The following is a 14082-nucleotide window of genomic DNA, read 5'->3' as shown; positions in this document are numbered from 1 at the left end:
GGCCGAGCACAAGGTGGGGCTTGTGAGCATATGTTTAAGCTCTGCTTATCTGTTTGTGGGGATGGCCTTTTTTTCCTTTTTCCTTCCTTCCTTCTAGTTCCTCTCCCTAATTCCCCCATCTTTCCCCGCTTCCTCCTTCCCTTTTATCCTTATCTGTTTTCTCTCTTGTCCTTTTTTTTATCCGAATAGATGCTCTTTTAGGGCCATTTCTCTTATTGGAACAGCTTTGGAGGCTTCAGAGGGATTCCAGAATGCTCTGGTATTCTCCCGACACCCACATTTGGGGAGGAGCCCATGTCTGGGCGGGCATCTCACATCGGAAAACTGCGGTTAGCTTCGGGTGGAAAACATTACTCATGGCGCACAGCTGCTCCCCCGTGTGTGGGGACAGGGAGGGGCTGGAGGTACTGGGCCGCCACCCACCCTCTCCCGGGGACCTTTACCACCTTCCCCCAAGGCCTCTGGAAATGAGCATGCCCCCACCCCCATGTGTCCACTCCCCCAGGAGACCTGGGCTTCACTGCCCTTGCCCTTTCCCTGGGAGCCCCGGGGTGTGTGACAGCCTGAGGGCTTGTCACAGCCTTGGTCCCAGGCAAGGCCAGTAATCACCTGACCTTGGAGCTGACAGGTCCCTTCCGCCCTGTTGGCCAGGAGGCTTTTCTCACGTTTATCTTCCCAGCAAGTCAGATCACTTTCCGGATGGAGGGTTCTGCTCTCAGCAGGCTCCAGCCCGGGGTCTGGGAACCACTCTGTACCTCTTGGGGGAGGGGGGCAGGGCATAGGTGTTCAGCCAACACTCCCCAGTTGTTTCTGAGCCTGGGAGACACTTCCTCCCAGCTCAGTTCTGGGGTTGGCTCCTGGTGAAGGTGAGGGAGCCAGGCCCACTGCCAGGAGGGAAGAGTTTGGATCTGATTCGAAAGTTCTGAAGGGGATTATTCTGCAGCCATTTGAGAAGGCACCTGTGGGCCCTGGTGGTCCCTCCCTTTCTGCGCTTGGGAGGTATTTCACCTGAGGCTCCTGAGGACAAAGAGGGTGAACTGGTGATTGGAACTCAGGGGCTGCCCACATGCACATGCACACATTTGTCTGCTCATGTGGCTTTTTCCACAGCAGGGAGAAGACAACTCACAGGTTAGTTTGGCCCAGGCCTCTCCTGGTCACCTGCCTGAGGTTCCACTTACACTTTGCCTGGTGTGTACCTCCTTTCCGTCCTAGGCCCAAGTGTCTGGCCTGTCTGTTTAGCCCACAGGCTGGACACTGGTTCTTTTCTGCGTCCTCCAGAACATCTCTGTTTTAGCTTTGACCTGCTCAGGAACAGAGCAGCCGAACTTCTCCCTTGCATCCCTTGACGAGATCGGGCGCGTTCCGGGTGGTATGGCCGTAGACTCCCTTGCATCCCTTGAGGTCACGAATGGGAACTTGCTTTTTCCAGGGACTGAAGACCTAGAGGAGGATGCCTTTATGGGGTGTCCCGGTCAGCAGCAGCCTTTGCTCCGGCAGCTCCGTGCTCTGCTGGCTGGTTTGTCGCTGAGCGGGTTGTCCAGCAGACACAGAGGGCCCAGCCGCCTCGCGCCTGACCTCTTGCCTCCAGGGCTGGCTTCCGGCTCTCCCCAGCTTACACCTAAGAGCTTGAGCAACAACCACTCATGATCTGAGCCATCCAAGAAGCCGTGCCTCTGGCTGGGAGCTTGTGGGTGGAGGCTGGGACCAAAGGACAGTCCTGGGGACGTGGAGGGAGGGAAAGGGTGTTTTCAAGTCTCCGGCAGCAGCAGCTCTGAACTCATGACTCGGGGGCTGGCACCCCACGGCGCACAACCTATAGCCACTGCCTGTGCCCCCTTGCTTGATGGAGCCCTGCCTGCCTACCCAGTGACTTCTCCCAGTTCAGGGGATATACCCACCCACCCTTAAAAAGTTTCCAGGCACCACGGGGTGGGTGGGCTGTGTGTCCTTCAAAGCCGATCAGTGCTGGCTAAGCCACGTGTGTGGGGGCGTGGCTTTTATGGTGTCTCATCACAGCCAGACATGGTCACTGCGGCTCCAGAGCTGCAGCGCGGTGACTCAGCCCCGCGAGGCTGCTGTAACAGGGAGACGGCCAGAGGAGCCAGTGAGTGACTGCGGAAACCTGGAGGCCGAGAGTCCCCCGGGGTCGTATTCACCTGCCCAGAAACCACCTGGGACAGCTCTGAGCAGACCCAGGCCTCAGAGGAGAGGTTCTAGAAGAACTGGAAGAGAAACCACTGCCACTTATCAGATTGCAGGCCAGGGCAGGACAGCCCAGCCCTGTTGGATCTATGTAATGTGGCCCCGGGAGTGGGTGTTGACATTTACTTGGAAATTGGTTCCTTCTTGAAAGGAGAGTCTGCTTCTTTTCCCTAGAAAATGCCGGCTTTGAGAGTGACTCTGGGGTGGTGAGGGAGGGGAGAGACTTATTTAGTTATGGCTTGTGTGTTTCAGGATGATTTGGCACCAGGCCATGGAGTTTTTGTGAGCATTTTCACTTCAGACAGTGGTGCAGTTTCCAGGCAGTAAGTGAGGCCTTCGACAGAGAAACTGCAGCCAGGCCAGCAGCTCTTGGGGTCAGGATCAGAGCTCATTCTTTCTCGAGGGACAGCCTCGACAGGTTTCTGGCGGCAGAGGACTCACCACCTCTGTGTAGTTCCCTGAGCCCAGGAATCAGTGGTGGGGGAAGTGGGGGGAGAGATGGGGCCTTACCCCGAGGGCCAGGCTTTGCCAAGGACAAGGATCTTGCACAGGGTGCCACGGGAGAGGGGCCGGTTCCTGAAATGCTGGATGATGAAACGTCTGCTTTCCCAAGCGCATGTTTCACCTGTGCATGACAAACAGAAACATGAGAACAAAATAGAAAGGTTTTCATGAAGCCAAATGTATCCAGTTGAAAGATCTGTCCTTTATTCTAAGATTATGTCATGCATTCCTTTCGTGAAAAAAAGAGTCAAGCAACCATGTCTTTTTTTTTGAAATGCTGCCAGTGATCAGTGTTTTGTGTTTGCTTGGTTTTTGACTTTTTAATGTCATTACCTGGCAAGGAACAAACGTGGCTGTTGTGTGTTGGCCCTTCGTGCTTTTCGGGTTTTGGAACTTTCCTGGCCAGTTAACCGGGAATCCGGAAGCCAGCCCCTGGTCGGTCTGGGCCTGCAGAGGCACCTGCTGTCTGTGCACACCGTTTCATCCTCCCTGTCCCCCCGCTGCTTTTCATCTGGGAGTGCTGGGATTGCTGTTGGGGCCGGTTGGCGTCCTCCCTCGTGCTAACGCGAGGGCCCTGTGGCTTTCCCCAGCCATGGATTTCCCCCAGCACAGCCAGCACGTCTTGGAGCAGCTGAACCAACAGCGGCAACTGGGGCTTTTGTGTGACTGCACTTTTGTGGTGGACGGTGTTGACTTTAAGGCTCATAAAGCAGTGCTGGCAGCCTGCAGCGAGTACTTCAAGATGCTCTTCGTGGACCAGAAGGATGTGGTGCACCTGGACATCAGTAACGCGGCAGGTACCCCGCTGGGTCCAGGGCCGAGCTTATGGTGGGCCCTGTGCCATGCGAGGCTCTCCTTTGAGCAGCACCTTCCAGCTGTGGGGTGCGCTAGGCCTCCCACACAGGACTCGGCCATGAGTGCGTGGGTGCCAAGTTCCTACCACGTTTGGAGGGCCTCTTTTGACTGGGAGCAGAGTGCTAAGGGGAGAGCTGGCAGGAAGGGCTTATGATAAGCTCCAGGCCGGAGTGAACACAGGACAGGCTCATCAGGAGGGACAGAGAGCGGGAGGGCTCTGATCCCCTGGTCCCTTTCCATTGCTGAGTCAGTCCTCAACCCCCTACCCCAGTGCTAACCTTGATGGGAATGGCAAGGGTTGGGGTCAGGAGGGGAGTCAGGAGGTCTTGGGATTGAGGAAGGGGCTATCTGTTCCTAGATTCAGGTTCTCAAACCAGAATGATGTGCCGTGCCACCAGAAGTTTGGGCAAGGTGGTGCTCCCCCATTTTACAGATGCGGAAACTGAGGCCCAGAGAGATCAGGTGACTGGCCTAGAGGTCAGAGAGTTTGTGGCAGAGCCCTGATGAAAGCCAGTGGTGACACACTCTGTCCTCTGGTGGTGAAGTGCAGTGGCTGGGTAGAGAGTGTTCACAGTGGGCGTTCACACCCTCCGCCCTCTGTGGGTGTACTTTTTTTTTGGAGGCTGTTGTCTGGATTGAGAATCCCCAGGTTGCCCGCCTCTCCACTGGCGGGCAGGAGATGGGGAGGAGATGGGGAGATGGTGGCCTGCCACTGCCACTTTGCTTTTCATAAATTCCTGGATCCTGCCATGGAGTGGAACAGCTGGACAGGCTGGTGGTGCTAGGCCTTGAGGTGGGTCCATGACAGCTGTCTGTGTCCTTGCCAGGCCTGGGGCAGGTGCTGGAGTTTATGTACACGGCCAAGCTGAGCCTGAGCTCTGAGAACGTGGACGATGTGCTGGCTGTGGCCAGCTTCCTGCAGATGCAGGACATCATCACGGCCTGCCACGCCCTCAAGTCACTGGCTGAGCCGGCTGTCAGCCCTGGGGAGAATATGGAGGCCTCGGCCGTGGAAGGTAAGATTCTTGGTAGGCTGTTGCTGAGCAGGTGGCTTTTGATGGGAGCTCTATCGCTGCCTCTCTGTCACCTCTCTGGGTCATTGTCCTCATCTGGCCTCACCTGTCTTGTAGGGAGCTCTTGGGGAGGAGCCGCAGGGGGGCCCTTCTGCCTTCCCTGCCTGAGGGCACCAGGCAGCCATGCCTGGCTCAAGGCCTTTGCACAGGCCTTCGCTCTTCCGGCAGGTCTCCTCTCCCACACCCTTCCTCCTGCTCCCCTTAGTGCCTCAGGAAAGCCCCCTGAGGCCCAGTCCTCACCAGAGTCCTCGTGGCACACTTGCAGAGAACCAGGCTCCTCTCCTTGTAAGCACCGATCTCTGACCCGTGTCATTTCATGTGTGAGGTCTGTCTCCCCCACCAGTCTGCGAGCCCCACGGGAGCAGCCACCGTGACTGCTGCACCCCAGGCCCAGCGACAGCCTGTGAATAATCTGCTGAACGAGCAGAGCAACAAACCGCTACTTAGATGTGTTCCCAGGGAGCGTCTGGAGGCGCTAGCAAGTTCCGGGCCACCTCACCACTCCAAGTGGTGGACACTTGATGGGAAATGGCAGGTCTGTGCTGTTCCATCTCCAGTGGGGGACAAGAGAGCCAAAGAGGAGAAGGCTGCTGGCACTACGCTGAGCGAGCTGGACCCGGCCGGGAGCAGTCCACCCGCGGGCCCAGGCAGGGAGCCCAAAGAGGAGCGAGGAGGCCAGGCCGAGAGCACAGCCAGCGGTGAGTTGTGATGCCGGGGGCCTGGCTGACGGTCCATCCCCGGCCGGCAGTGTGGGCCCCAGCTCGATGGGCAGCTTTCTCAGGAGGCTCCTGAAGGGAGGAAGGGAGGCGCAGACAGCTGCATCCCCTGAGCTCAGGTTACCCAGAATGACCTGTTGTTTTTTCTGGAGCATCTGTTAAAGCCAGAGAAGAAGCTCAAGCAGCCTGAGTTCAGATGTGCTCCCCCCACCCCCAGGGCCACGGCCACTTCCTGGGGCCTGGTCCAGGAGAGCCAGCTGGCCCCTGGACAGAGGATCCCAATCCAGCCCTGGATGCCCCCACACTCCCACCCCAGGTGCAGAGCAGACAGAGAAGGCCGATGCCCCCCGGGAGCCTGTGGAGCTCAAGCCGGACCCCACGAGTGGCATGGCTGCAGCTGAGGCCGAGGCTGCGTTGTCAGAGAGCTCGGAGCAAGGTACCCTCTGCCAGCAGGCTCAGCCCTCACTCAGGCATCACCCCTTCACGCGTGCCCCCAGGGGCCCTCTCTTCCTGCCTCAGCTGATCTCACTCTGAGTCACTTTCACATCAGCTTTTGGGCCCTCATCATCTTTTCTCATTCTTGAATTTTAACATCAGTTTCTTGGTTGTACACCCTAGCCTTGCTTCCCGTTAGCACAGAAGTGTCACTGTCGCGGCACTGGCCCTGCTGTTTTTCCCCCGGACTGAGCACCGTGGGGGAACTTGGCCGCCTGTGGCACCCCCTCCCGCCCCCGCCCCCAGTGCTTTCCGGCTGACAGCACACTTCCCATCTTTGTCGCCACTGTGGGGCCCCCGGTGGACCGAGGCCCATCCGCACCTGTCCGGGCAGCGGGCTGCCCTGGGCTTCCCCTGGCCGTGCTGGGGACCATTTATCCGCGGCTCCCAGACGTTGCCGAGCCCACGCGAGGAGAGGGTGTGCGGAGATGAGCCGTCCGCGGGCCTCACTTGTCCAGCTGCCAGGTCGGCCCTCAGTGCCTGCCCTTCTCGTGGCAGAAGTGGAGGTGGAGCCAGCCAGGAAGGGAGAAGAGCGAGAGGAGGAGGGCCCCGCGCCCGCGGTGGTCAAGGAAGAGGGGCCGCCGCTGGAGAAGGGCGAGGCCCCCGAGGAGAGCGAGGAGTCGGCCAGCACGGACTCGGGCCAGGAGCTCGGCGCGGAGGCACGGAGCCTGCGCTCGGGCACCTACGGCGACCGCACGGAGTCCAAGGCCTACGGCTCGGTCATCCACAAGTGCGAGGTGCGCGCCGCGGGCGGTGGCGGCCCCGCCCCGGCCCCCCTCCCCCCGCCCGGCTCCGCCCCTGACCGCGCCCCCTGCGCCTGCAGGACTGTGGGAAGGAGTTCACGCACACGGGCAACTTCAAGCGGCACATCCGCATCCACACGGGCGAGAAGCCCTTCTCGTGCCGGGAGTGCAGCAAGGCCTTCTCCGACCCGGCCGCCTGCAAGGCCCACGAGAAGACCCACAGGTAGGCCCCGCGGCCGCCCCGCCCGCCCGCCCGCCCCCCGCCCCGGGCCGCCAGCCCCGCGAGCCTCGCGTCCCGCCTTGTGCCGCAGCCCGCTGAAGCCGTACGGCTGCGAGGAGTGCGGCAAGAGCTACCGGCTCATCAGCCTGCTGAACCTGCACAAGAAGCGGCACTCGGGCGAGGCGCGCTACCGCTGCGAGGACTGCGGCAAGCTCTTCACCACGTCGGGCAACCTCAAGCGGCACCAGCTGGTGCACAGCGGCGAGAAGCCCTACCAGTGCGACTACTGCGGCCGCTCCTTCTCCGATCCCACGTCCAAGATGCGCCACCTGGAGACGCACGACACCGACAAGGAGCACAAGTGCCCTCACTGCGACAAGAAGTTCAACCAGGTGGGGGGACCCGGCCCCGGGCCCCTGTGCTTCGGGGGCCGGGGGGCCGGGGCGCAGGGGAGAGACGGGCCTCGTGGGGGAGGACGTGGTGTTGGCTGAGCAGAAGAGGACGCTCCCGGTGGAGCTCTCGAGCGCTCTGCCGGGGAACCTGGGAAGGCAGGTTGCAGGGGAGGGTGTCGGGCCAGAAAGAACTGAGGGAGCTGGTTTTCCCCATTTCCACCGACCTTGAGGAAAGGTGGGGCCCCCCACAGGCCCCCGGGAGGACCGAGAATCTCGGTGCTTCCCTGGTGGGAGGGGCTGGCCCTCTGACCCCCTGTCTGGGCGCAGGTGGGGAACCTGAAGGCCCACCTGAAGATCCACATCGCCGACGGGCCCCTCAAGTGCCGGGAGTGTGGGAAGCAGTTCACCACCTCAGGTAGGGCCCGGCTGGCCCCCGCCCGTGCCCTCCACCCCGCCCCCGCGGAGCCCGTGCCAGGCCCTCCCTCGGTCTCGCCGCAGGGAACCTGAAGCGGCACCTTCGGATCCACAGCGGGGAGAAGCCCTACGTGTGCGTCCACTGCCAGCGGCAGTTCGCTGACCCCGGCGCCCTGCAGCGGCACGTGCGCATCCACACGGGTGGGTGAGCGGCCCGGCGGTGCCCGGGTGCGGGGCGGGCACGGGGGAGGAGGGGAGGAGCCGCCACCTTCCCCTGCTCCCTGCCTCCGCCCCCAGGTGAGAAGCCGTGCCAGTGCGTGATGTGCGGCAAAGCCTTCACCCAGGCCAGCTCCCTCATCGCCCACGTGCGCCAGCACACCGGGGAGAAGCCCTACGTCTGCGAGCGCTGTGGAAAGAGGTCCTGCCCTTACCGCCAGCCCCGCCCAGCCGCTGTGGGGTGCGGCCCTCGGCGGGTGGAGAGGGTCAGAGAACAAGCCTGGGGCTCGGTGGGGAGACGGCTCCCTGAGCCCAGGCGCAGGTCCCCGGGGTCCTCTCCGATCTAGATGCTGAGGTGGCACGGCCCAAGCGCCCTGCCAAGGCCTGGGCTGTTGGGTGCAAGCCCTTGCTTCTGGAATCCTGCAGATTCGTGCAGTCCAGCCAGTTGGCCAATCACATCCGCCACCATGACAACATCCGCCCCCACAAATGCAGCGTGTGCAGCAAGGCCTTCGTGAACGTGGGGGACCTGTCTAAGCACATCATCATCCACACCGGTGAGTGTGCCGCCCACCTCTCTGTCCCAAGCCCCGCCTCGGGGGCAGATGGTGGGGTGGGAGGTGCCCTAGACCCCAGCCTTGGGTGCTGGCGCTGGCTGAAGGCAGCCTTGAAAGCTGTGTAACTCAAGGAGGGCCCCATTTTCTCAGAGCTTCTGGAAGGTGCAGGGGCCACTGGAAGCTTCCCTGTGCCTCAGGTGGCCGACCAGAGCACTTTCTGCTGGAAAAGACAGGGCTGCAGGGGAAGCTGAGGCCACTGAGGTCCTCCCCCCCCTGCACCCCCCCTCAATGGCAGGAGAGAACCTTGCCTCCCCCCCCAGGAGAGAAGCCTTACCTGTGTGACAAGTGTGGTCGTGGCTTCAACCGGGTGGACAACCTTCGTTCTCATGTGAAGACTGTGCACCAGGGCAAGGCAGGCATCAAAATCCTGGAGCCAGAGGAGGGCGGTGAGGTCAGCGTGGTCACTGTTGATGACATGGTCACATTGGCCACTGAGGCACTGGCAGCAACGGCTGTCACTCAGCTCACAGGTGTGGACCATCACTCAGCTCCCAGGGCAGCAGGGGCTGGTCACAGCAGGGGTTGCCTCTGGGGTGGCAGCTAAGGGACAGGTGACTCTGGTCTCAGGCCTTGCTGATTCCTCCCACAGTGGTGCCAGTGGGGGCTGCGGTGACCGCTGATGAGACGGAAGTACTTAAAGCCGAAATCAGCAAAGCTGTGAAGCAAGTGCAGGAAGAAGGTGAGAGGGGCCGCCTGGGGGGAAAGCTGGTGGGCCCAGGGGCCCTTCCTGCCCTGACTGCTGCCCCACTCCCACAGATCCCAACACCCACATCCTCTACGCCTGTGACTCCTGTGGGGATAAGTTTCTGGATGCCAACAGCCTGGCCCAGCACGTGAGGATCCACACGGCCCAGGCACTGGTCATGTTTCAGACGGATGCGGACTTCTACCAGCAGTACGGTCCGGGCAGCACGTGGCCGGCCGGGCAGGTGCTGCAGGCTGGGGAGCTGGTCTTCCGCCCTCGGGATGGGGCTGATGGGCAGCCCGCCCTGGCAGAGACACCCCCCTCAGCCCCTGAATGTCCACCACCTGCTGAATGAGCAGGCACCCCTCCTCCTGTTTATTTAAGGATGGATGGCACCCTAGAACTGAGAGGGGTCACCCCATTCCCTAGAGAGAATAAATTTGATTATTTTCTAATGCTGCCTATAGCTCCCTGTGGGGGTGGGGCGGGGAGCTGGCAGCTGTGGCTGATGCCACGGAAGGGTTGCTCCACCCAGAGACCAGCCAGCAGAGACCTGCTTCTTGGGAAAGCCAGGCGGTCCACACTTTACAGGATGGGACTGGAGCCCCAGGACCTGTCTAGAAGCAAGCTGCCTGGGCTGGGGTGTGGGCAGCACCCTCAGGCCAGGGAAACTGCAGCTCCACAAGCCCCATCCTTCATCTGGTCTCCTCTTTGGAGGCTTCTCTTCTGCTCAGCCTGAGGATTGGACCTCTCCTCTCCACCTCTTCGCTGTGGAGCACAGCTGGGACCCTGCCCACCTTGTGCGGGTGCTGGGAGCTGGGCCCACAGGGCGTGGCCACAGCTGCTCACCAGGTTCCAGGCCACCCACGTGGAGCCCAGCTCGGCGGGGGCCCATTCAGCCAGGGCAGCAGGGTAGGCAGAGCGCCAGGCCCAACAGGCCACAGGTCTGGTTCTGTTGGGCTTGGAGGGAGAGCGCCAACACTCGCTTCACAGTAACCCAGGCCATGAGGTCAAAGCCAGACCAGATTCATTTGAGAACATTTACTTGTCCTGAATCAGTGGAGTCTCGACAAGGCTGAGGGCCTAGAAGAACAGGAATGAGCAGCCAGCGGCTCTGATGGGTAGGCAGGAGGTGCAGCACTGCTTAAACTAGGAGCAGCAGTGGGGACGGTGAAGCAGCTCACTTTTTGTCAGCAGGAAGACATGAGATGCCGTCTGCCTCTTTTCCATACAGCTTGTCCCCCGCTGCTGAATCCCTCACTCTGAGGTGGTACCATCTCACACCAAAAGTATAGGTCTGTTTGGAGGAGCTCCAAGGGATACTGCAAGTGAGACCACCAACTCTGTGGCCCGTGTGTTCCCATTCCCCACCCAACTCCCCAGCTTGTAGGTCCAGCTGCAGGGAAAGCTTGGCCCACCAGTTCCATCCTCCTGTTTGGAGGCGGCTGCTGCAGGGCCAGCCTACATCACACCCAGAGGGAGAAAAGGACGAGAGGCAAGATCCCAAAGCTTCCTTAAGGTGTTTTCTTCTGAGAGTTTGAGTGGGCGGTAGCTTTATTATTCTCTATCCAAATTTGAAGTGCCTTTGCCATTACCCAGGAGCCAGACTGCCACCACAGCACTGAAAAATGGTTCAGGGTTCAGTCTGCGATGAAGATCTTTTTTGTACAAGATAAAATGATCCTTGCTGAGGATTAGTGGCAGAAAAGAAATAGGTTCCACTTACAGACTTGGTGGGGGGTTGAAAGCAAAAGTGGGATGAGGGCTAGCTGTTACCATAAGCCAAGGGCCCGTGGTCCTCCCATTCAAGTGACAATCACATCCACACTTGACATGTTTTGTATTTTTTAATAAAGTTTGTAATCCAATGGACACACAAAACAAAACTGCGCTGAGAAAAACAGTTCCATAAATTAATAAGTGTTAGGAAGTCGGGGGAGAGGTCAAGGTCACAGGAAGAAGGGAAGCCAGTCTTTTTGTGTGTGTGACACCTCCAAATTGCGGGGGCAGGGCCCGTGCTGTAACCAAGCGCACTTATACAAATGAGTGACAATACAAAGTCGGAGTATGAAAATAAGATTTTCTCTGAAAACACATTTTTGGCACAGATTAAAAAAAATGTATGTCGGGGAATTTGATTTTTAAGTCGGTATTATATATATTTATATATATTATATATTTATATATACACACATCACAAGTTCTGCATATTCCACCAAGAGAGAAAATCCTTCCGTTTGCTCTTTTTTGATTGTAAACTGTACATCCTGGGTGAATCAAAGATAGTGGTGGCAGGAGAAATGAGAGGTGACATCCAGATGAGCAAGGGGAAGGGAGGGGTGGGGACAAAACAGCCCAATGAAATGTTCCTTGACCCCAAGGTTTCAGCAGAAGTTTGAAGTCCTGCGTGAGAGTCTGTGATGTGTGTGCGACGTGTGTTCACATACACCAAGACATCCAGAGTGTCACAGCCTGTCTTCACTGTGCAAAAGTCCAAGTCACTAATTTAGTGCAAAGGCAGTTCTCTTTTGTTTCTTAAAAACAAAAACAACAAAAAAAATTCCACTGCCCTGTTCCTTTTCTCCAAAAAGAGGAGAGCGAGAGACCCAGCCTCAAGGTGTCTGCAAGTCCATTGGTTGGTGGTCTGTCCTTGGGCTAAATGTCATGTAAACATACAAGTAGCAGCACCACTGCCCAGAGGGGTCTGTCCGACTGAGCCGGGCGGGCAGGAGGGCGAGGCTGGCCGTCTGGCAGTGGAGTCTGTCCCCCCTCGGCAGCTTCTTCCTCCACTTGGCTGGGTTGTCCTGTGTTTTATTTTTTTGCTGCAGAGCCTCAGGAAGATACACTGAGTGGTGACCGCTCAGTGGCTCACACGGAGGCAATGACGATCATGAGGTGGGGAGAGATGTTGGAGATGCTGGCCAGGAGGTCGGGGGCCAGACGGGACAGGTGACTCTCAGAGAACTCGCAGGGCGGGAAGATCTGCAGCACGTAGGCGGGCTGGAGCAGGGGACGAGAGAGAATAATGGGACCTCCTGTCTTCACATCACCCACCCCACTACCACTCCTACCTTAAACATTTCCAACTGGGGGCTCTAAAGGCCAAACACAGAGCCAGGTTGAGTCAATTTCCAAATCAGCTAAATAAGGTCTCCAAGACTTTGTCCACCAGAAGAAAACTAGGTATCAGAAAACTACCCCCTCGGAACCTCTTCTATGTCCTTAAGCTAAAGGAAAAAACCTCTGCTGTCTCAGCTCTCCATTGACCATCTCCAGGATGGGCAGCTGTATAGTCCTGCCCATACACTCTGCTGGTTTCCTCTCTCCAGAAGATGCCTTTGTCTAGCTCCTCTGGGAAACGGTCCTGGACTACTCAGGGTGGCACTGGCAGCCCATGCCACCAGATCAGTCAGACCTCCTGACCTGCCGAGACCAGCCCCACCCGCGTGTGTGCCAAGGCAGGACACTGGGCTGACCTGATTGGAGCCAGGGTTGGGAACGTTGATGATCCCTGCCGCCTGCTTGGCCTGCAGATACGTGATGAAGGCAGCCTTGAGGGACTCAGTCTGGCTCACGACGTCCTCTTGGTCACGGCCACAGGGCAGAGCCAACAGCAGACAGTAATCGGACTCCACCTGGGGAAGAGGCAGCCATCAGTGATCGGGGGTCAGCTCACAAAACCGCAGCCCAAGAGGCCTGTCCAACCCAGGGGGTTTGGCTCCTAAATCCACACAACCCCAACCTCGAAGATGACCCTGAGGTCCATCCATATACTTGTTGAATGAAAAAAAGCCTCGGCTCTGGGCCTAGAGGCACTTTGCACCCCTAGTGGAGAAAGAACATGCCCTTCATCATCCACTCCAAGAATGCCATCAGTGCACTCCATGACAAGCCAGGGAGACAGGCAGTGGGGGCCACCTGTGCCTTCCCTTCCTGTGGGTGGGGCAGTTGCTCACCTGGGCCCTGAGTCTTACCGTCATCCTTCGGGCAACCCCCTCTAGCTGTGAGGCCTCCAGCCGCATCCTCTGGGCGATCCTCAGGGGGGGCCCTCCCTCAGAGAGGGGCAGGGACCGATGGGCCAGGACATTGTTGCCAGAGACGAAGTGGAGCTGCACAGCAGCTGTGTCGTTCTTGAGGGCCAGCAGACCCTGCCACACGATGGGGTACTTCTGCTCACAGGGAAACAAACAGAAAGGAGCTTATGGCTGGGGAACACAGCTGTGCCGGCCACGGCCCTAGGCAGCAGCTTGCTGATCTAAGTCAAGTGGGGATCTTAAGGGCACTGAACACAGCACAAAGCATGGAGGGTGTTACGGGAGGCCCTGCCCAGACTTACCTTCAGAAGCTGGACCATATCCACAGGCCTCTGGGAAGCCAAGTGTGGAGAGGAATCTTGTTTGGGGGTGGGCTGGGCTTCAGCATGCGGCAACGCCAGTCCTGGAGGGGTGCTGGGGCCAGAGGTTGTGGGGACGAACAACGGCTGCTTTGGGGCAGCCTGAGCAGGAAGAGGGGCTGGGAGGTCAGGCTTCATCGAGACAGACACAGGGGAGGGATAGGAGGTCTGGCTTGTTTCCACCTGCGCCCTCTGGACCTGGGCATGAGGCTCAGCTGGCCTGTTTGCAGGTACATTTGGGAGGCGCGGCTGCTCTACTCCTGTCTGGGTGCCCTTTGCCTCCTGGGAGACTGGAGGCATCTTGCTGCTTGGTGGCGGGCCTGGCTGGCTGAGCTGGGAGGGCTGCGTGGGCTGGGCCGGCTGTGCGGACTGCACAGGCTGGAGAGGCTGTGAGGGCTGCGCAGGCGGAGTGGGCTGTAAGGACTCGCCTTCAGGAGGGGGGCCCTGGAGTTGGGCGGGAGAGAGAGGGACGGAGTCAGAGTCTGTTATGCACAAACAACACCCTGCCCCCAGCCAAGCAGCCATGAGCCCCTGGGCAGGTCAGCTGCAGGTAT

The 14082-nt window shown here is 59.2% G+C and overlaps 2 protein-coding genes across 15 annotated transcripts in view; one reads left to right on the top strand and one right to left on the bottom strand.

Annotated features, from left to right (window-relative positions):
• ZBTB17 (zinc finger and BTB domain containing 17) overlaps window positions 1-10336 on the top strand; it is a 30921-nt gene extending 20585 nt beyond the window's left edge. For 3 of the 9 annotated variants that reach the window (XM_057697405.1, XM_057697414.1, XM_057697396.1), the window contains 14 exons: window positions 3300-3506; window positions 4392-4580; window positions 5195-5335; window positions 5670-5789; window positions 6347-6585; window positions 6672-6814; window positions 6903-7203; window positions 7531-7618; window positions 7702-7818; window positions 7915-8035; window positions 8260-8390; window positions 8711-8920; window positions 9040-9129; window positions 9207-10336. In XM_057697405.1, coding sequence (XP_057553388.1) covers window positions 3302-3506; window positions 4392-4580; window positions 5195-5335; window positions 5670-5789; window positions 6347-6585; window positions 6672-6814; window positions 6903-7203; window positions 7531-7618; window positions 7702-7818; window positions 7915-8035; window positions 8260-8390; window positions 8711-8920; window positions 9040-9129; window positions 9207-9490 — 2379 coding nt within the window. In that variant the 5' untranslated portion in view covers window positions 3300-3301 and the 3' untranslated portion in view covers window positions 9491-10336. Of the gene's footprint in view, window positions 1-3299; window positions 3507-4391; window positions 4581-5172; window positions 5336-5669; window positions 5790-6346; window positions 6586-6671; window positions 6815-6902; window positions 7204-7530; window positions 7619-7701; window positions 7819-7914; window positions 8036-8259; window positions 8391-8710; window positions 8921-9039; window positions 9130-9206 lie in introns of those variants that run through there. The other 6 variants (XM_057697423.1, XM_057697431.1, XM_057697440.1 and 3 more) reach the window with 5 other exon arrangements.
• Window positions 10337-11892: 1556 nt separating this feature from the next.
• Window positions 11893-14082, bottom strand: part of SPEN (spen family transcriptional repressor) — a 91501-nt gene continuing 89311 nt past the window's right edge. For all 6 annotated transcript variants that reach the window (XM_057697340.1, XM_057697357.1, XM_057697349.1 and 3 more), the window contains 4 exons: window positions 13472-13972; window positions 13110-13304; window positions 12612-12770; window positions 11893-12135 (listed from right to left, as the gene is read on the bottom strand). In XM_057697340.1, coding sequence (XP_057553323.1) covers window positions 12004-12135; window positions 12612-12770; window positions 13110-13304; window positions 13472-13972 — 987 coding nt within the window. In that variant the 3' untranslated portion in view covers window positions 11893-12003. The remainder of the gene's footprint in view (window positions 12136-12611; window positions 12771-13109; window positions 13305-13471; window positions 13973-14082) is intronic.

This window comes from Hippopotamus amphibius, chromosome 1 (genome assembly GCF_030028045.1).
Source record: "Hippopotamus amphibius kiboko isolate mHipAmp2 chromosome 1, mHipAmp2.hap2, whole genome shotgun sequence".
Taxonomy (NCBI): domain Eukaryota; kingdom Metazoa; phylum Chordata; class Mammalia; order Artiodactyla; family Hippopotamidae; genus Hippopotamus; species Hippopotamus amphibius.
The sequence above is the reverse complement of the archived record's forward strand: the minus strand, read 5'-3'. Positions and strand labels throughout refer to the sequence as shown.